Raw genomic sequence first — 22,660 nt, 5'->3', positions numbered from 1 at the left:
GAATCAGCATTTTTGTATCCTTTGGATAAATACCTAGTAGTGCAATTGCTGGGTTGTAGGTAGCTCTATTTTAATTTTTTGAGGAACTTCCATACTGTTCTCCAGAGTGGCTGCACCAGTTTACATTCCCACCAACAATGCAAAAGGGGAACCCTTTGTCCACATCCTGACCAAGTATTGTAATATTTTTGTAATTTGTAGTCTCTTACTGACCAGTCTAGCTAGGCATTTGTCATCAGTGTTGACCATTTCAAAGAACTAACTCTGGTATTGTTTGATTTTCTCTGTTCTTTTTCTGCTTTCTATTTCATTGGTTTTCATTTTAGCTTTTTATATTTTTTAACTGTTTTGCTTGCTTTGGGTTTAATTTGTCTATTTGTATTTTCTTATGATGGAAGTTTAGGATATTAATTTGATATCTTTTTTCTTTTTTGATACAGATAGTTAAGGCAATAAATTTCCCTCTAAGCTTTGTTTTAGCTTATCCTGTAAGTTTTAATGTTGTGCTTGTGTTTTCATTTAGTTGAAATATATATATATATATATATATATATATATATATATATATGTATGTATGTATATGTATTTTTAGAGAGAGAGAGCATGCGAACAGGGGAGTGAGTAGGGCAGAAGGAGAGAGTAAGAGAATCTTAAGCAGGCTCCACACTCAGCGCAGAACCCAATGCAATTCCCACAACCCTGGGATCTTGACCTGAGCTGATATCAAGAGTTGGACACTCAACCAACTGAGCCACCCCCAGGTGCCTCAGAAGTTTTTAAAAACATTTTTTTTTAATGTTTATTTTTGAGAGAGACAGACAGACTGAGTGGGAGACAGGCAGAGAGAGAGGGAGGCATAGAATCTGAAGTAGGCTGCAGGCTCTGACCTGTCAGCACACAGCCTGATGCAAGGCTTGAACTCAGAAACTGTGAGATCATGACCAGAGCTAAAGTCAGATACTTAACCGACTGAGCCACCCAGGTGCCCCAGAAATACTTTTTAATGTCCCTCTTGGTTTCTTTGACCTGTAGTTAAAGAGTGGTTTTTTGTTTTGTTTTGTTTTTTAATTTTCAAGTATTTGATGTTACCACAGATTTCTTTCTGTTGTGATTTCTAACTTAATTCGTTTTTGGTCAGAAAATACACTTTATGTGATTTTAGTCTTTTTAAGGTTTTGAGACATTTCGTGGCTCAGAATATAGTCTCTCTTAGATGATGTTCTGGTGTGCTTGAGAATGTGTATTCTGTAGTCATTTAAAAGATTAATGTATGGCAATGATATGATTTTTAAAGAACAAGGAAGTTCTTGAATAAATGGAATCTTACGCAGTATCTATGAATGATAGGCTTGATAGTATAAAAAGAAAAATTCTCATTCAGAATTCTGTAGGGACTTTTTACTATAGCGTAACAGATTTCTCCTAAATTTATATGGGAAATCACAGGCAAAGTATATGGAAGAGTAAAAGGATGGTAGAAGGAAGATGGTGTTGTTGTATATTTCCATACCCAATAATGCTATAATAATTAAGATAGTGTCACCATGTATGGATGGACAAGTGGATAATGGAAAATAACATGGAAACCAGCTGAAGACCTAGCCTTATACATAGAAATTTGAATTATGATTGAGATAGCATTTCATTTCATTATAAACCCTAAAAGAGTTAGTACCACAACTGGCTCTCCATTTGAGTAAAAAAATCTGTTATTGCCATACAGAAATAAGTTTATGATGGATTTCAGGTCTTAACTGTTAAAAGTAACACTTTAAAACTTTTTAAAGTGACTGTTGGTTTATCTTTATTACTTTAAGGTAGGGAAGTATTAAGAAAAGCATTGGTGAATTGACTATATTGAAATTTAAAACTTTTCTACATCAGAAGATACTTTCTCTCCCAATAAAAAAAAACATGGCTGAATTGTTTGGAAGTATATATTTCCAATTCAAAGAAGTGACATAGAATTAGTAGGCAGTGTGTATAAGGAACTCTCATAGTAAACAAAATAACATAATTGAAAAATGAACAAATGATATCATAAGCAATTTGCAGGAACTTGAATGATGAAAAGATGCTTGGTGTCACTAAGAAACATCAAATGAAAACATTATGAAGATATGTTTTAGAGCTTCCACCAGTATTTTGTGTTGCCAAGAATGTGTTACCATAGCATTCTCATACACTACTAGAAGTACTGCTAACTTTTTCAACTACTTTAGAGAGAATTTTCTATTATTGAGTGAAGTTGCAAGTGAGTAATTTCATTCCTGGTAATATATCCTGGGGAAATTCACATGTCTACAGGAAGTCATGAACAAGAACCTTTATTATAGTATTCCTGAGAATTGCAAAAAATGTGAAAACAAACCAAATGTCCTAACATAAGTAAGATTATTGGAACATAATGGAATAGTAAATATATAGCAGTTAAAGTGAATTAATTAGAGCTATATAGATTAGTGTAGATGAATTTCAGAAGCTAATGTTGGATGTGAAAAATAACTTATAGGAAGGCTCATTTTGTATGATATATATAAATGTATGTTTTTTCAAAAACTATTAAACTTCAAACTTAACCAGATTTGATTAGTTTTCCACTTATGTTCTTTTTCTGTTCCATAATCCAATCCATGATGCCACACTGCATTTAGCATATATAGATTTTTTTTTTTTTAGGGGAGTTGATTAAAGCCTGGGATTTACATAGTATTGTTTTAAGAAAATGAATTTGCTTGAACATAAGAGAATTGCAGATAAAACAGTTAAAAAAATTTTTTTTAGTTTATTTTTGAGAGAGAGAGAGACAGAGTGCAAGCAGGGGAGGAGCAGAAAGAGAGGGAGACACAGAATCCAAAGCAGGCTCTAGACTCTGATCTGTCAGCACAGAGCCTGATGAGGGGCTTGAACCTATGAACTGGGAAATCATGACCTGAGCTGAAGTCAGAGGCTTAACCGACTGAGCCACCCAGGTGCCCCCAGTAAAAGTTTTATTTGAAATATTAAAGCTTATTTTTGTATGACAACTGAAACTTAACCAAATAAAATCTAGGCTTGATCTTTGTGTCTGTGTGTTTTGTATATGTATAATCTTGAAGTTATTAGAAAGAATAAAAAATACAGTATTGGAAAAAATAGCTGTGGAAAAAATTCTTGTTATTGGTATAAGTTTTAAACATATAAACCAACTCTAAATATTTTATTGATTTATAAATAAATACTCATAATATGAAAATATTTTTGGAAATAATTAATACCAAAATCTGGATAAAGACTGGGACAGTTTTTTTCTGGGGAAGGAAGGAAGGAGAATGATTTGAAATGGTTTCAAAGGAGGCTTCAATGATACTTGTTAGATAAAACCTCATAGATCATGTAAATAAATGAAAATTCAAAATTATAAGAAACACAGGACTGTGTTAGATATGTTCAGACCAAATGGCTGGTCTCTGGATGGTTATTAATGTAATTTTAGTATTTTATTATAGAATTGAAATATTGTATAAATTAAAAGAAACAAAGATGGATTTGAATATTCTGAAAAAGAAAATTAGTACAATGAAAATGTTAGGGAATATTAGAGTTACAGAAGTTTATGTGGTTAAATGAAAATTTTCTGCAGTGGTTTTTATTTGTATTAGTGATGGAGGAAGTACTTAATTATATTCTTAGTGTTAAATAAGAGATGTACGGAGATTGTTGTATTAAGTGCAGTTTTGTGTTTAGGGTTTGTTTTGATAGAATAAATCATGTCTAATTGCAATAGATAATGTGTTGTAAAGGTGACTTTTTAAATTCCTTCCTGGTCCCAAGATTATGGCCAGAGGGATATCAGGGTCACCAAGAGTAACTTGGAGGTTGCCAAGGACTTGTTTTAAAGTGTTTTCAAGTCTGACCGAGAACTCTGACATTTGGAAACAAGTAAGAAAATATGAATGTTTAAAATCATCTTTTCTTTTCAGGATTGATTTTAAAGAAACTACTCCACACAGGAAACTCCTTGAAGGTATGGTTGTCTTTCTTTTCTATGACTTTTTAAAAACTGAGTAAAGCATATAGTCTCTTGTTCTACTTTTCCTACATCAACTTTTTTCCTAAAGAATTTTGAATTGTTTACTTAATTGAAGTTAATTGACTTAAAATATAGCAACATACTCAGTGTGTGTGAAATATGTACTAGGTCGATTAGGCTATTGAAAAACTATTGTTGGGGTGCCTAGGAGGCTCAATTGGTTAAGTGTCTGACTCCTGGTTTCAGTTCAGGTCATGATCTCATGATTCTTGGTTTGAGCCCCTCATTGGACTCTGCTGATGTTGGGGAGCCTGCTTAAAATTCTCTCTCACTTTTTCTCTGCCCCTCCCTTTTTCTCTGCCTCTCCCTTTTTCTCTGCCTCTCCCTTGTTGTCTCTCTCTCAAAGTAAATAAACTTAAAACAAAGAAAAAAACTGTTGTTTGCCAATGCATTGAGTGATTTACTAGAAAAACTTTATTCTCTGATCCCAGAAGATAAAAACTATTTAGTCATTCAATAAATTATTCTTTATATTACCATAACTATGCTTAGATGTAGAGAGAAATAAAGGATCTATATTAAAAAGTTGGTTTTATTTCTTTTTCATTATCTCATTGTGCTGTTATAAGAGAAGTTACCTTGTCTAAAAGCTTCTCATTGTAGATTAAATGAAAGTTTCATATTGTAGGTAGGTTTGGTGTCAAGGCTTGGAATAACAGCATGAAGGATTAAGTCTTCCTAATTGTTATCTTGTTATCTCCCTAAACTGTGAGGTTGGCAGCTGTTGAACAGCTTTGACAGTGGCCATTTACCAAGCTGTGGTAGGCCAATTTCCAAAGCTACCAGTGAGGTTAGGTTAGTGAAGAACTTGATGTTTTCCTTGTCAGAGTTTGAATGTTTTTCTATCTTTTCCTGTTCTCTTCATGGGAGAGAATTTATGCATTGATTCAAATATTTGTTGTCTTCTGTAGATGAGTTACTGTTCTAGGTGCTTACAATAGAGTAATAGGTCACAATTTCTGTTTTGCAGGTTAGCAGCAAATAATAAGTACATGACATAATTTCAGAGAGTAGTAAGCCTTTTAAGGACAAGAACATTAATTTAGCAGTGCACCAGGATCCCCATTACGATTCTTCATTTTACCAAACTCATTATAGAAAGGAACAGTTATTGCCCTCTTTCTTCTTGTATTAGACCATCAGAAATGATTTTCTAATTTTTTACAAATGGAAATTATAGAATAAAGATTACCTGATGGCTTTCAGTAGTAAGAGGCCAAGTTTATTCTGTAGTTGTTCAAATCTATGAATTTAATTTTACAAGTAATGAGAGCTCAATAAATGACATGGATGTAATAGCTCTTCCTCCTTCCCTCCCTCCTTCCTTCTTCCTTTTCTTTTTTCCTTTCCCTCTTTCTTTCCTTCCTCTGTTTTGCAAAGTAACATTCTCTAATCATCTAAAGAATTTTGGCCTTAAAAGTAAGAAAATATTTCCATTATAAGTAAAAATACTGTTTTTATTTTATTTTAGATCAGGCGGGAAGGTGTTCGTCTTTTTTTATTATGGTTACAAGCTCTTCAGAATAACTGTAGCAAAGAACAACTTTGGATGTTTTCTTGCTTAATTCCCGGATTTTCAGCACTACAATCTGAACATGGACCTCGAACTTTAGATAATCTCATTAATCCTCCACTCAACCTTCAAGAAAGTAAGATTCATGAGATCTTATTCATTAGTATTTAAAATTTTCTGTGTAGTTAATATAGGTTTAAAATGTCTGTACATTTATTAACTAGGTAATTCAAGGCCATGTTGTAAAATGTAGGTTTTATTATTTTTTAGGTATGATAAGGCCAACAGATCAGATGATTGTCGTTAAAAAAATATATATAGTTACAGTTCCCAAGAGGAGAGGCATGCCACACCAGGGAGGGTGGCCACATGTGGAAGTACCAGGGTCAGTCAGGGGTAGGGTATCATAGGCAAGAGCCTATATGATTTCTGTAGGTAGAATGTGTGAGGCAGTGTGAGCAGTTCTGCGGCTCATTTGGATAATTTTAGCAGGCTCAGGTGCAAACGGGCTTTCCCTCATTGTCACTCAGGTACCTGGGTGATTAGGTGAGGGGAATAGTGGCCTTGAGTGTGAGGGCCGAATAGAAGTGGGGAGTAGAGGTGTGTACTCTGGACTGGATGGTTTGCACCTGGAAGGAATGTTCGCCAGCCCTGGGAGGGCCTTCTTCTCTCCCTGGCCAACAAGTCTTCTGGCATCAAAGCATCAGAAACACCTAGTTAATATAAGCCATTTTTTACATTTATCTTTCATCTCTAATTCTCATATGTCCTCTTGTATCCTTGAGTTAATTTGGATATACTTTGAAGTACAAAAGTATTTTATTTTGTGCCAAGAGGACTATAAAAAAACCTACTTTTGTGAACTTAATTACTGGGCTAATATTTACTGAGAAACAGGTTTAGGAATCTGCCTGTACTAAACTAGGTGCTGCTTAGGAAATATTTAAGAGAATTCAGCTAGTTGTTGGTTTTCTTGAATTTGTGGTTGTTACAATGAATGTTTTTGAATATTTGAAAATTTTTGAAAATGTAAATATTTCTTATTTTATACATGGACTTTTGTAATCAAGGAACTAAGATGTTATCTTTTCTTTTTGAGAGGGAAATAGCATTTCCTTTTTTGAATAAAGCGTTACCTTAAAGGGTAATCGTGGTCATTACTAGAGTACTCTGTCCTTTAATTGATGAATAAGCTCATTATTTTTGCTGTTACTCATCATACTATGGAATTTTGGAATGGACACACTTAATGTGAATTTTAAAATATCATGAGAAGTTTTTTTTCAAGCAAGATTTACTCTTAAGCCCTTCAATCTGTCCATCCTTGTTACATTATCTCAGTCAAGGGCTTATGAAACAGCTGTTATTAAACTTCATGGTTGTTGTGATGGATCGTCCGGATGATCTCAGATTTATTTCAAGCTTCAGTCATTAGAACATTTTCAAGCAGTATTTGTTGCATATGTGTTTTACAGTTAATGTTTTTTGGACCACATTATTTCATTGTTAATTTTGTTTTGTAATTATACTGAACATTTCTTTTGTCTTTGGATAGCTCAAGTCACTATAGAGGAAATCACTCCTCTTGTCCCCCCACAATCAGGAGACAAAGGACAAGAAGATCTCACAAGCTATTTTCTTGAAGCACTTTTAAAATATATAGTAATTCAGGTATGTTTTATCTTCTTAAATATCACCCCTCTTACCATCATTTTTCCTTCTCTTACCATTGTTCTGTTAGAGTAGATATTTGCTTATTGTCCTGAAGAAGGACAAATTTTTGCTTTTGAAAATGTATGTTAGTATGCCTTTCCTGGAAAAAAAAAATCATTGGAGGGATTATTAATCCGTTAGGGAGCTAGAGAGAGAAATTTTTAAGTAGACTGTTTCATGTATAAACCTTCTTATGCGGTCCAGTTTCTAATCCTTTCCTTTATAATCAGCAGCTGTGGTCTTTAAAAAAAACTAATAACTGGTTTAGGGATCAACCTGCCAAGAAGCCAGTAGGGAGGTAGGCTGAGAATGGGGTGTGGGTACAGGAATGTAATTTATACTTCAACCTGTTTGTACTGTATATTTCTAAGTGAATGTATTTTGTAAGGTAACCTCTTCATCTCTGCATAGGAAATGTGCATGTTCTGATCAGTGGAAACACTCAGCATATATACATTTCTTGTAACTGTTCCAAACATAAAAATTCCCCATGCCTTAGAAACTAACATTATAAAGTTAATTTGGACCCTGAATGAGATTACCAAGATTTAAATCTGATTCCACATCTTACTGATAGTATGACCTTTGTTAAATTAACCTCTGTGGCTTAAAATAGACATAAAAATAATACATATCCTACTTTGGTGTTTGAGGGTTAAATAATTAGTGCAAAGTACTAGAATAAAAAAGTACATGATACAAGTAAGTGTTCTGTGAATAGTAGTTGTTACTGTCATTATTATTACCAGTTTTTCTTTTTTAAAAAACAACTTTTACACTCCATATAGGTTTTTAAATGTTTTGCTGGTTTATTGAGATATAATTGGCATACAGTAAACTGCAATATTGAAATATACAATTTGATGAAATTTATGATATGTGTACAACATGCAGCCATCACCACAATCAATATAATGACCATATCACCCCTAAAAGTTCTCAGATGCCTTCGTAATATATCCTTTTCCACTCCTAACTGCTTCCTAATCCCAGGCAACTATTGATCTTTGTCACTATAGTTTGCATTTTCCATATTTTTATGTAAATGGAATCCTGTAGTACATATTTTTTTTTGGTCTGGCTTCTTTTTTCCATCATAAATATTTTGAAAATCATCCATATTGTTGTATATTTATAGTTTGGTTCTTTTTATTGCTGACTAGCTTTTCATTGTATGGATATACCACGCTTTGTTATTCAGGTGATAATGAGTTTCCAGTTTTTGCTATTGCAAATAAAACTGCTGTGAATATTGATAAACAAGTCCTTGTGTATATGTAAAATTTCCTTTTTTGTGGGTAAATACCGTTAGTCAAACAGCTAGGTTGTAGAGTAGGTATATACTGATTTTTTAAGGCGCTACCAAGTGTTTTCCGAATGGTTGTGCCTTTTTATATTCCACTAGCAATCTATGAAACTTAAAAGTTGCATCACATCCTCATCAACAGTTGGTATGGTCACTATGTAATTTTAGCTATTCTAAAGTGAATGTATAGTGGTATCTCACTGAAGCCTACTCTGGCCTTTTACCATCCCCCTACTTAGATATCTTCCTCCCCCTACTGAAATTCTCACACCCTGTGTTTTACTGCTTTTTCCCCTTCTATCCTCACCTCCTTACTTCATGGACACTGTCCTCACCTCCTTGTGCTCAAAGTCCCCACTTGGCAACTGCCTCTACTATATCCCCTCCATGGAGGCCCTACTTCTTATGCAAGCTCTGATTACCTGCACTTGACTGCCACTGCTTTTACTCCTTCTCTACTCTCACATATACCTATTTTGTATGACTTTTAAGGCTGAATTATTCAGGATGGGGCAATGGGGAAAAGAACACTCATATCTTTGTCATTAGTAGAGCCGAGTTTGAGTCAACTTTGAAAATTTTCCAGAGCATACTTTAACTTCTCTAAGATTTTTGAAATATAACTTATATAATGCATTTTCATGGCATTAAACCCTCATTTTAAGATTTGTCCTTTATATATATTTAGCATGTATATCTTTAGAGTGTAATAGATTAGTGTATTGCTTAAGTAACCTTTTACAAGCTTGTTTATAATAACTAATAACTGTTTCTGTTTCATGGAATGATTCTCATTATATTTTTTATTATTAGGTAAAAAGTTTAGAATGGAAGAACAAAGAAAACCAAGAAAGGGGATTTTCATTTTTGTTTTCACATTTTAAGAAATATTACTTGCCTTATATTTTCCCAAACATCTGCAAGGAGAATAGTTTATATCATCCTGTACTTGGTAAGTAGTCTTTGGAATTTTCTAAAAGATCACATGTAAGAATAAAATATACTTCATTGTAAAGCTGGCATTTGTTACCTGAAGAAGACTGATAACTTTAGTATTTTTATTGATTCCTTAGAAATATACCTTGATTCATATAGAAAGTGGAATTCTTTTAATAGGAAAGTTTCACTGAGAGTGAAGAGATTTTTTTTAAAAAACATATTCTTTGGGTCTCACCAATTGGAAAAGTTAACCTACCAGCAATATTTGTGATTATAAATTAAACTTAATTCTAATATTTGGTATGATCTTTAAACTACATTATAAATTTTTTTAAGTCCCCCCCAAGGGTTTGATTTAGTATGCCTTATTTAAATTATGTATGAATAATTACAGTGTCATATGTTTTGATGATATATTATCCAGTATTTAGTGGCTGTGCCAAAATGGCTGTGTGTGCCTTGAAACTAGAACCTTCTTGACAGATGTTGGGTTAGAAGCAGACCTTCCATATATAGGAGGCACTGGCAATCTGTATGTGGAAATGTTCTTTTTGAAGAAAGATTTTCCTATTTTAAGCTTTGCCAAGTTTAGGCAACTCATAGGTTTAGGCATAACCATTAGAGCTAGTAGAAAGGAATTAGAGTAGCAGATCTTTGCCACTGAGAACAATATTTACTTTAAAAATATTTTTGCTGTAAAAATCAAGGAAAAATTCTCATACTTTGTATTACTTCAAAATTTGTGTCTCAGTCTTAGGTTAATTGAAGTGAGTTCTCATTAATTTCAAATGGCTCTGGAAGGTTCTCTACTTAGGCAAGATTCATTGAGCTTTTCAGTGATAAAATTGCAAAAACACGTTTCCATATATCAGCCATATATGGTTCACTCTTGTAGATTCCATGCTGATATCTAGCAAATTATTTTAAAATGTCATTTTTGTACCAAATCTGCTTCTAAAACAAGAGTATCATGACAAGTGTTTTCTCAAATGTTTAAAAATGCATATTTATCTAAGCATAATTCTTATTTTGGTCTTTGTTTTCCTTTTATTTTTCATAGATATCCCACAGGTGAGACCAAAGCCACATTATGTTATGATAAAGAAGGATGCTGAAACCAATGAAGCAATCTATTGTACAAAGGAGCCTTTCATTAAGGCTCGGGTTATTGTCATTCGTTGGCTGGTTTCTTTCTGGCTTGAGCCAAAGCCACATACAGGACCTCATATTCCTGGGATGGAAGGTGAAGTCTTGCCAAAGAATATTCAGGTAATACACCACATAAGGCAAACTTGTTAAAGTTAAAAATGGCTTAAGAGATATGACTGTGGATTTAAATTGCCTTATGTGTAGAACACTTTTAAAGCAAATGATAATATTTTCTTTGTATAAATGTATTTTATGAATCCAAATTTTAACAATTATTATAGAATTGATAGTTTTTGTAATAAAAAATAAAACTTGGAAGACATAGAAGATCATTCTAGTCATATGAATCTCAGCTTTTAATTTGTTTCTGTATTTTATATTAGTTGTGCAGTATTAAAAATATTCTGAATTGTACATACAGATTCTTGCAGTTGGAAGCAATCTGTAATCAAATGGTTGTAGAACCATCATAATTCTTTGTAGATTTCCAAAGCATCCACAGAATGCTGACTTAAAATCTTATCTTCCAGGGTACTTGGCTGGCCCAGTCCATGGAGCTTGTGACTCTTGATCTTGGGGTTGTGAGTTCAAGCCCCGTGTTGGGTGTAGAGATTATTTAAATATAAAGTCTTGGGCGCCTGGGTGGCTCAGTCATTTAAGCACCCAACTTTGGCTCAGGGCATGATCTCACGGTTTGTGAGTTCAAACCCACATCAGGCTATCTGCTGTCAGCGCAAGAGCCCACTTTGGATCCTCTGCCCCCATATCTCCCTTTCACTCCCCACTTGCACATTCTGTCTCTCTCAAGAATAAACATTAAAAAAAATCTTTTTTTAAAAATTTTTTAACATATATTTTTGAGAGAGAGAGAGAGCATGAGCAGGGGAGGGACAGAGAGAGAGGGAGACAGAGAATCTGAAGCAGGCTCCAGGCTCTGAGCTGTCAGCACAGAGCCCGATGCAGAGCTCAAACCCACAAACTATGAGATCGTGACCTGAGCCGAAATCAGATGCTTAACCGACTGAGCCATCCAAGGAGCCCCCCAAAAAATAAAATCTTAAAAAAATAACGCCTTGCCCTCATCTCATTTCCCCTTTTTTCAACAAGGGCACTGAGTCTAGAAATGTGATATAAAATTGTACGGCTATACAATGGAGGGACTAATCTATAAACTTCTAGTATTTCTTAATTAAATAGTTGGTCTTTTTCATACTTCATTATCACTTTCTCCTTTTTCCTCAGTGTGTGTTTTTCCTGAACTTATCTATATTACGGTATTTATTTTATAATTTTTATTTTCCTTTTCTCAGATTTTCTTCATTTAGTTTAAAATATCTTATACCGTGTGTGTTTTTGTATGACTTCTTAAATCTTTCACAAATTAAGTGGAGGTATAAAGTGGGTGTTTAATTGACTAGCACTCAGAATATTTCAATTATATTCCCCCTTAGCCTTTATTTATCTGCAGTCGACTATGGGTATGTTTTCCCTAAAACTTTGTGTCAATGTCTCTACACAGAATTATTAAATATAGAAACTCTCAAGCAGAACTATTTTCCATGATCTCAGAACTTAATGCACTAAAATCATGGAGGTTTTGATTAGGAAGGCATATTTGAGATTATTTACTTAAACCCTCTTGTTTTATAGACGACAAAACTGAGACTAAAAATTGAGTAACTTAATGGAAACGAATTTGCCATACCATGATATAGTGCTACTACTATCATAACATGGTAGTAATTTCCTTATCACCAACCTTACTTTATCGCTAGTCTTAGGCTTCATCTTTAGTCATGGTGAAAAATCTTTTAAGTTAGTAGAATATAGAATGTTCTCTTGAGTTTGTTTGTTTCTTTCCTTCCTTCCTGCCTGCCTACCAGCCAGTCAGCCTTTGATCCTTTGTTCCTCCCTCCCCGTTTTCCTTCCTTCCTTCCGATTTTATTTTTAAGTAATCTCTACACCCAGCATGGGGCTCAAACTTACAACCCCAAGATCAAGAGTCACATATTCTACCAATAGCCAGCCAGGCACCTCACTCTTGAGTTTTCTTTTATATTTTCTTTAGGCGTCATTTCTACTTCTGTCATAATTTTTTTTTTGCCATTCCTTTGTTTTTTTGTAACTTGTTTGTACTGTAAACATTCTAAAAGCAAATTATAGGTGGATAGATGATTAGTGAGTATCACTATATTACTTATGTGATGAATTATTTGGATTGCCACTTAATTATTTAGAATGGATTCTAAATGAAATCTATGCCTGGGGTGCCTGGGTGGTTCAGTCCATTGAGTGTCCATCAGATTCTTGATTTTGGCTCAGGTCATGATTCCAAGGTTGTGGGATCAAGCCTGCATGGGCTCCATGCTGAATGTGGAGTCTGCTTAAGGTGTTCTCTCCCCACCCCCCCTCGTTCTCCTTTCTACCTGTCTCCCCTGCTCATTCACTCTCTCTTTGAAAAAAAAAAAAAAAGTCTATGATCTATGCCCAGTTTTAAACAATAGTGTAAGTTATTTGTGGAATGCTTTGAGTTCTACCAGTATTTGCTATTAGAAAGCAAAATCCCAGGGTGCCTGGGTGGCTCAGTAGGTTAAACATCCAACTCTTGATTTCGGCTTAGATCACGATCTCACAGTTCGTGAGCTCGAGCCCTGCATCAGGCTCCTTGCTGGCAGCATGGAGCTTTCTTGGGAGTCTCTCTTTCCCTCCCTCCTGCCCCTCCCCTGCTCTTGGCTTCTCTCTCTGTGTCTCAAAATAAATAAACTTTAAAAAAAAAGCAAAATACCAAATTAAATGATTATGATATTCTCCCTCTTTTCCTTTTATTTTAGAGAGCAGCTGCTAGTTTGGTATCCAGAGAAGAAAACAAAAATGATAATGCTGATAAAGCAGATAGAACTACAGAACCAGAACAGTCCCATTCTAATACAAGCACTCTCACGGAGCGAGAACCTAGCTCATCTAGTCTCTGCAGTATTGATGAAGAACATCTCACAGACATTGAAATAGTTCGCAGAGTTTTTTCTTCTAAAAGAAGTAATGTAAACTTTGTCACAGAGATATTTCGTCAGGTAAAGTATCTTTCAGTAATTTTAATTTCTAATGTAGACTTTGTTTTTTAATGTTGAATATACTGACTTTCAGCTATTTAAAATTCCTAATAGAAATGTTTGTTTGTTTGTTTTAAATTTATTTATTTTGAAAGAGAGAAAAAGAGAGCATGAGCAGGAGAGGGGCAGAGAGAGGGAGAGAGAGAATCCCGAGCAGGCTCCAACACTGTTAGTGCAGAGCCCAATGCAGGGCTCAAATTCACAAACTGTGAGATCATGACCTGAGCCAAAACCAAGAGTTGGACACTTCACCAACTGAGCAACCTAGGAGCCCCTTAATAGAAATGTTTTTTAAAGTTCATATTTAATTTTAATTTTAAAATTTGCTATTTTAATCTTTTAATATTTTCTATTTATATTTTTTAGTTTATGATGAGTTTAGTTTAATAACCAACCATGCTCCTCCTTCTGTTATTAGAACAGTTTTCTTAGTTACTCACTTTCCGGTTTGAAACTTTATTTCCTACCATTTGATTAGTAAATTAAAATTATTTTATCTTTCATTCTCTACAATCAGTAAAAAGTGGTTTATGAGTATAAGAAGCAATGTTTTCATTGCCTTTATCCTCCTTTCAGAGGCTCAGTTTTGTCCTCTAAGGCATTCTGAAATTAAAGTTGCATAAGGTAGATATTTGGGGACTAAAATAAAGAAATGGAGAGAAAGAAAAAGAATAAAAAGTATCATATAAGGATAGCTAGAAATTCCTAAGTGCACATTCTCAATTACATAGAAATTTTATGGGAAATAAACCTTATAAAAACTAATCATTTGCTCTTAATAGCAAAGGTACTTAACTTTTGCAGGTAAACATCATTGAGTTTTGTAGCTGAAGGGGATCATTCAAGTCTCACAGCAAGAAAGTGGTAGATTTGGGACTAAAACTCCCAGATCCTGGTTCCCCTGGCAGTGCTGTTTATATCACCTTGCCTTCACTTGCCAGGGAGCTGTCTAGGCAAAGCACATCTTCACCTCATATACATATTTATTGATATGCAAAACAGAGGCATCATTAGCTTTGTAAAGAAACAAACTTGCCTTGGCTTGTTTCAGCAGCACAAACACTAAACATTAGAATGATACAGAGAAAATTAGCATGGCACCTGCACAAGGACCACAGGCAAATTCATGAAGGGGTTCTATATTTTTGTGTTCATGAGTACAAAATGTATACAATTATATACAAATGGATTGTTTCATTCAACCCCAATAAAGTGACTATCACAATAAAAAAAAAAAAAGGAGACCAACTTGCCTTACCATTTTGTCCGGCTTTGGCAGTGGTTCTGGTTGCCAAATTTTACAGTTTGAGTTGATAGACTATTTGACAAATGGGAAGGGAAAGATATTTGGCAAATAATGTTGGAATAATTTACTTGTGGGAGAAATCAAAGCAAGCTTATAGAACTATTCGGGTTTTCGAGTAATAAACTTTGTATAAGTTTATTTTTCTAGGAATTTGTTCATTGCATTTGTTTTCAGATTTGACAAAAAGTTCATTACATTCTTTTATAAACTTTTTAATCTCTGAAGCATTTATATTCATGTTCCTCCTTTTCATTCCTGTTAGTATTTATTTGTCTTTTTTTTTTTTTTTTGATTCCTGCTAGAGATTTGTCATTTTATTAGTCTTTTCAAGAATGAGCTTTTGACTGTTAGTCCTCTCTGTTTTATACTTGTTTTTCTGTTTTATTATTTTTTGCTCCTTGTTACTTCATCTTTCTACTTGATTTTGTTTTTTTTTCCCTAGCTAATTAATTTTAGTCTCACATTTTTCTCAAATGATTTTTGAGGCTATTAATTTACCATATGTACTGTTTTATCTATATTTTACAAATTTTGGTGTATAGCATTTTTTGTTATTATTCACATGTAAATATTTTCTAATTTTCATGTTAATACCTTCTTTGACCTTTGCAATATTTATCAATTTGTGTCTTCCAAACAGTTTTCTGGGTTTTTTTTTCTTACAAATTTTGATGTGATTCTTTTAGACAATATAGTCTGTATGATACTAGTTATTTACAATGAATTGAAACTTATGGCTCAGAATGCAGTCATTTCTCATAAATGTCCTGTGTGCTTGGAAAGAATGTATGCTTCTCTGTTGAGTTCAGTGACCATTAACGTCTGAACTTTTCTATATCCTTACTAAAGGTTTTTGGTCAGTTTGACCTTACAGTTATGGAAGTCTTATACTCTGATGATTTGTCAGGTTTATCTTTGTAGCTCCATAAATTTTTCTTTGTATATTTTCAAGCTGTATAATTAATAATTAAATACATACAAGTTGAAAGTTTTATATTTAAATGTGGCTCAGCTGTTTAAGCAGCTGACTCTTGTTTTTGGCTTAGGTCATGATCTCATGGTTTATGAGTTCGAGCCCCATGTTGGGCTCTGCACAGTGCAGAGCCTGCTTGGGGCTCGCTCTCTCTCTCTCTCTCTCTCTCTCTCTCTCTCTGTTCCTCCCCCACTTTGCGCTCTCTCTTTCAAGATAAATAAACCTAAAAAAATTTTTTTGAATGTGAATTAAACATTTTATTTTTATGGCCCTTTTCACCTACAAAAATTATTTTTGCATAAAGTCTATTTTATTTACTATTAGTGGATTTATACCACTTTTTTTTTTTAAGTTTATTTATTTTGAGATAGAGCGAGCGAGCAGGGAAGGGACAGAGAGGAAGAGAGAAACAATTGCAAGCAGGCTCCATGCTGGCAATGCAGAGTCCAACACGGGGCTGGAACTCACTAACTGAGATCGTAACCTGAGCCGAAACCAAGAGTTGGATGCTTAACTGACTGAGCCACCCAGGTGCCCTAACTTTCTTTTTATTATGAACTAGCCTCTGGGGTGGCTGGCTGGTTCAGTGGATAGTGCATGGAACTCTTGATCTCAGGGTCATGAGTTCAAGCCCCCTGTTTAAAAAAAAAAGAAAGAAAGAAAAAAAAAGTAGCCTCATACATTTTTTTAAACAATCTTTTAATTTTTAACTCTTTTATATCATTAGATTTTGTATGCCTCTTGTAAATATGGTTTGATTTTTAAAAATCTTTGTCTTTTAAATGGAATATTTATATTTATTATAATTATTGTTATGTTTGGATTTATTGGTAGCATCTTATTTTGTTCTATTTTTTTTTACCATGTCTGTATTTCTTTTGTGTCATTGTCTTATTTTTTGCTTTCTTTTTAATTGATACTTTTTCACTTTGTATCCTTTTACTGTTACTTGGTTTGAAAGTTATATTCTGTTTCTTTTTCTTCAGTGATTATTGTATAAATTTTAACATACATAATTCACTTTCCAAGGACTAAAGTTATTTTTTTACCCTTTTTCTAATCAGTACAAGGATCTTAGAACCTTATTACTCTTAATTCCCCCCCCCAACTTAACCTACTGTTATTATTGAATAATTCAGTTCTATTTTATGTGGTTGTGGTTTAACTCCAGTATTATTATTGTTCTGTGCATTCAGTATTGATTTACGTTTAGTTATCTGTTTATCATTTTCTGTGATTATGATATCTTCCCTTCCAGATTTTTTAGAATCACTTTCCTCTGCTTCAATGAAGTTCATCATTTAGTGGATGATTCATCATTTTAGTGGCTGTCTGTTGGTATCAAATACTAAAAATTTTTGCCTGTCTGAAAATGTCTTTTATTTTTGAAAGACTTTTTCTACTGGATATAGACTTCTAGATTAACAATTATTTTCACCCAGCACATTTTAGATACTCAGATACTTTCCCACTGTTCTTTGTTTTACGTTGTTGCCGTTGAGATGTCAACCAGCAGTTGAACTAATAAGTCAGCTATCTTTGCTCTGGCTCTTTTTAATATCTTCTTTTAGTATTTAGCATTTTACATTTTACTGTGGTATGCCCAGATCTAGGTTTCCTTTCATTTATTCTTTAGGGGATATTTTAGGCATACTTCATTTATGGATTAATATATTTTGGCAATTCTGGAAAATTTTCAGCCATTATCGCTTTAAATATTGCCTCTGTCCCATCTATTTCTTGTCTTTCCAGGACTCTGACAAGATGTATGTTAGATCTTTTTTACCTTAAGTGTCTGTTAACCTCTCATTCATGTTTCCCATCCCTTTGTCTCTCTATGCTACATTCTGGGTACTTCCTTTTTAATTACAACTGCTTCTGGAAATTGGCAAGTCTGCTCAATTTTATTGTTTCTAGTTCTTATGTTTTACTTATTTATACTAAACATAGTTATTTTATATTGATTGATCACTGTAATATTCCTGAGGTGTTTGTAGATCTGATCATACCATATTTTGTTTCTATGTTCTCTTTCTTATTGTGGTGTATTCTCTTAAGGTTTCTTCCAATATTTCATGATTTCAGAAATTTAGAATTTTGACTCTGAGCTTTTTCATCTTACATCTTTATTTGCTGATTTGGTTTATTAAAGGTTGATTCTCTCAGAAATGAGTTGCATTTGCTGCTTCTAGGTGCAAAGAGACACTAACAACCTGTCGTTACACTGAATCCTTGATTTGAGGTTCAAGCTAGCCACATAATATGAACACAGAATATAAAACTATGTTAAGGCTAGCTTTTAGTTACAGTGTGTCTGGGGAGATTTTTGTTGTTATTGTTATCTACTCTGCATCTAGGTATGGGCAGTTTTCTTTACAAACTTTTAATGGTTGGGTTTATTTCTCATTCAGCATTGCACTGACAGTATGTAGTTCTGACTTTGTTTAGTTTTCCTGTTGTTCTCCCTGCTTTGGCACAATAGGTCCATGGAAACCAAAGTAATTGGTTCCACTCAGAGTGAAAGCCAGCTTTCTTGCTCCTCCTAAAACTTAGCTCACTGAGTTTGGATTTCATATAGGTTTTTATTTTTGAATATTTTTTTCTGCTTTTTGGCTTATCAATGCATTTAGAAAGATTAAAGTTGGGGCACCTGGGTGGCTCAGTTGGTTAAGCATCCAGCTCTTGATTTCGACTCAGGTCATGATCTTGGGGTCATGGGATTGAGCCCCATGTCCGGCTCCATGGTAAGCATTGAACCTGCTTGGTCTCTCTCCCTCTCTTTCTCTCCCTTCCCCTCTCACACTCTATGTAAATAAATAAACAAAAAAATTAAAATAACAAAAAGATTAAATGTATTTTTAATATACATTTTGATTTTTCAATCAGAAGGTTTGTTGAGTTACTAGTCCACCATACTCTTGGAAACAGAATTCCCCTTATTGAGTTTTTAATAATGCTCTTTATATTTGAAATTTTTAAATTTGCATTTGCTTATTTTTCACATCTGCCCTAGTCCCTTTTTGCAGTGGCTCATTCATTCTTTATTCATATTCATTTTCTTAAGTAAAACATGTTAAAAATGTTCATTTTATATTCCTTATTCTACTACCTCTATCAGCTAGTTTTTGTAAGTTTTGGCCTTCTTGGTTGTTGTTTCTGTTTTCACCCCTGTTTGTTTATTTTGGGTTTTTGTGTTACGGATTTACATTTCTGTGGAATTTTGTGGGAATTAATTTGAAACTTGGGTTGAAAGATGTGTTCCTCTAGAGAAGAAATGCTCTTGCTTCTCCCAGGTATTTGGTGATCCTGTCAACCTTGGTTTACTTTATTTATTTTAATTTAATTTTATTTTAACTTTTCAGTAAGCTCTGTTGTATGCCCAGTGTAGATCTTGAACTCATGACCCTGAGATTAAGAGTCACATACTCTACCAAATGAGCCAGCCAGGCATCCCAGCCTCGGTTTACTTTAAATTATAATTCTCAGTTTATGATTCTTCCTACTTTGCACCACTCAAAGTTATGTGATGATCAGCCTGAGAATATGAATTTGCAGGAAAGGGTGTTCTTCCCTCCTATTCCCCTACACTAAGTCAGTAGACAAGTTTCCTCACTGACTCTTCTCTGGAGTTGAGATTTTTTGCCTTCCCCTCCTAGCTCACCTTTGTATTCAGGTTGCCTACATTGGTGTCAGTTTTACGCATAGGAGCCTGATCTGTCTCTCCCCTCTGAACAGGTAGCTATTTAAACCCAACACTCTAGGCTATCCAGGGCAAATAGCCAGCAGCTTCATTGCTCACTTGCTGTCTGGATTAATACACACATTTTGGTCTAGACTCAGAATATCCTTACAAGATGAGCCATTCATTTAAAAAGGTCTGTTGTATTTTTTGATGTGACAGTTTTTAGGTGTTCTATGCAGGAAGATTCCAGGATATCTTTTAAATGATATTGCTGGAGACTGAAGTCCTCGGAGATGTTTTTATTCTGATAATTATTTTTTAAGTGATTTTTAAGGCAAAACTTAAGGAAAAATAAATTTGAGGATGGTGACACCAATGGATCATTCATGTTTTGCAAAGGGATTAATTTCTAAGATTAGGTATATAGTGGGAAAGCTATTTTTACTTGCAGTAATGCTGATAAATTTTCAAAATTGAGAATTTGTGAAATAGTTTCTTTCCTAACTTTGAAGGCTCAGATGTTCCACAATATAGATAAAATACTCCATTAATTATCAGGTATATGACCATGTAATGACTTTGCCCCTAGCAGTCCCAGCTAGAGCACAAGTCTTTCTATAGGCAAATAAGTTTAGTAGAAATATGTTTACTTAATGTTTCTCAAAATTATCGTCCTCAAAGCTTTCACAATTACTGTTTTCCCTATCTGAATTTCCATCCTTCAACCCTCCTTTCTTTCCTCTTTATCCTTTATCCCTTTTTTTTCTAACCTGATACTCATCTTTTATTACTTTTAAATATGGCTACACCAGAGAAGTCTTCCATGAGCACCCAAAAATAGATGCACCTGTATGCTTATGCACACACACAGACACATGCACACATACACACACATAGTAAGTATCTTTTTATGATGTTTTTGAAAATTATTTTCTTCATAGTACCTCTTCTGAGTTTTATATTTATTTAAAATTATTTTTAAAATTTTAATCTTTTTTTCTACCCTCCATGAATACTTCTCATATTCATTCATCATATCCTCAGTGCCTGGCATAGAGTAGGCACCTAATAAATATTTGGTGAATGAATCAAGAAGTTCTGTAACTGTTGAGTACCTGGTACTTTATTAGTGCTACCTGAGGGCTAACATTTATTTCTAGAAACTAACTCTTGAAATAATTTGTTATATAGTTGATGATGTTATTTTAGGGCCAGTGTAATGATTGAGTTTTACCTCAGATGAAGATATTTATATTGTTATTTGTCTTTAAAACAAAGATACAACTATAAAGCATAAAATCCCCCAAATCATTTGAAATGATAAAGTTATTCTCTATGTTCAATAGAAAGGCATATATGCACTCCAGGCATTATATATTTATGTCTGTATATGTATAATTATATCTGTATATGATAATACCTACATATATAATATTTTATACATATGTATATAATTATATGTGTGTGTAAATTTTTTTTCTGCAAAGTCACTTTAAGGCAATAGATTGAAAACTGTGGTTTGAGGCTTCTGGGAAGTCAAAACTATTTTCATGACAAAATAAAATTTTATTTACTTTTTTCACTGTCATTTTTTCATGAGTGTGAAGTAAAGTTTTCCAGAGATACCTGATATGTGATATTATGTCAGATTGAATGCAGAAACAAGCAGATAAGAGAATCCAACTGTCTCCCATTTATTTATTTATTTTTCAATGTATATTTATTTGAGGGAGGGGGCAGTGAGCAGGGGAAGGGCAGAGAGAGAGGGAGAGAGAGAATCCCAAGCAGGCTCCATCTCAGGATCTTGAGATCGTGACCTGAGCTGAAATCAAGAGTCAGATCTTAATTGACTGAGCCACCCAAGTGTCCCCCCACTGTCTTTTATTAAGCTAAACATTAATGATATTTGCAAAAATGTAAAGCAATGTATTTTGGAAAACCTGTTATTTGTGTTAACATATAGTAGGGTAGGGGTTCTGAGACCAAAATGCAAACCACTGCTTTCAGAAGACAGTGGGATGCCTGGGTGCCTCAGTTAGTTAAGCATTGGACTTTGGCTTGGGTCATAATCTCACGGTTTGCGACTTTGACACCCTCGTCAGGCTCTCTGCTGACTCAAGCTCAGAGCTTGGAGCCTGCTTCCAATTCTGTGTCTCCTTCTCTCTCTGCCCCTCCCCCACTCGGTCAGTCTCTCTCTTTTTCTCTCTCTTTCAAAAATAAACATTAAAAAAAATTTTTTTAAGTTAAAGAAAAAAATAAAAAAGAAGACAAAATTTCCCAGGTCTGCTGAATGCTCACTGTACTTGATTTATCTTAAAGAATGTGTTTATCATAATCTGGGTTGGTTAATAATAAAAAAAATATTAAAAATTCAGAGATCAAGTTTTATTACTGTTTATTCACTGAAGAAGAGAGTCATAGCTACCAAATTCACAAAACTGGATCAGATTATCTTCAGCTAATACTGTTAAATATTTGATTTTTCTTTCTCCTGTTGTTTTTATTCCATCTCCATGTAGTTTTTGTTTGTGTCGTAGTTTTATGGTCATAGAATCAAAACTGGAGATGACCTCTTGTAGGTCTATCTACAAACAAAATTTGCTGAACATATAGATTTAAATATGTTTTTTGAGTGATAACTTTCCTTATTATCAGTTAATAATTGACGTGATTGGTGCTGCTTCATAGGGACAAGGTGCTGATGTATGGTTTTGAATGTTCTGGTTTCTGTGACAGTTATTTCTTGTTGTAAATGTATAAATCGGCACTCTGGTTTTTGTGCATCTGTTTTTTTAGCCATGGCTAATCTCAGTCTTTCCATAAGATTCATATTTAGTGTGTTGGCAAAATCAGACTTTAGAGCTTACAAGGACAAAGGTTATATACACTCTGGGTTT

General features: G+C 33.9%; 1 protein-coding gene and 1 non-coding gene across 8 annotated transcripts in view; both read left to right on the top strand.

Moving 5' to 3' along the window:
• RALGAPA1 (Ral GTPase activating protein catalytic subunit alpha 1) overlaps positions 1-22,660 on the top strand; it is a 274,567-nt gene that overhangs the window by 54,948 nt on the left and 196,959 nt on the right. For all 7 annotated transcript variants that reach the window (XM_030318952.1, XM_032593697.1, XM_032593698.1 and 4 more), the window contains exons 5-10: positions 3,963-4,006; positions 5,544-5,721; positions 7,141-7,256; positions 9,418-9,556; positions 10,604-10,812; positions 13,524-13,763. In XM_030318952.1, the coding sequence (XP_030174812.1) occupies positions 3,963-4,006; positions 5,544-5,721; positions 7,141-7,256; positions 9,418-9,556; positions 10,604-10,812; positions 13,524-13,763 (926 nt within the window). The remainder of the gene's footprint in view (positions 1-3,962; positions 4,007-5,543; positions 5,722-7,140; positions 7,257-9,417; positions 9,557-10,603; positions 10,813-13,523; positions 13,764-22,660) is intronic.
• On the top strand, positions 14,845-14,949 carry LOC115517359. The gene has a single exon (XR_003969821.1). It is a non-coding gene; the product is annotated as a U6 spliceosomal RNA (small nuclear RNA).

Source organism: Lynx canadensis, chromosome B3 (genome assembly GCF_007474595.2).
Source record: "Lynx canadensis isolate LIC74 chromosome B3, mLynCan4.pri.v2, whole genome shotgun sequence".
NCBI classification, from domain to species: domain Eukaryota; kingdom Metazoa; phylum Chordata; class Mammalia; order Carnivora; family Felidae; genus Lynx; species Lynx canadensis.
This window is presented reverse-complemented; position numbering and strand designations above follow the sequence as displayed.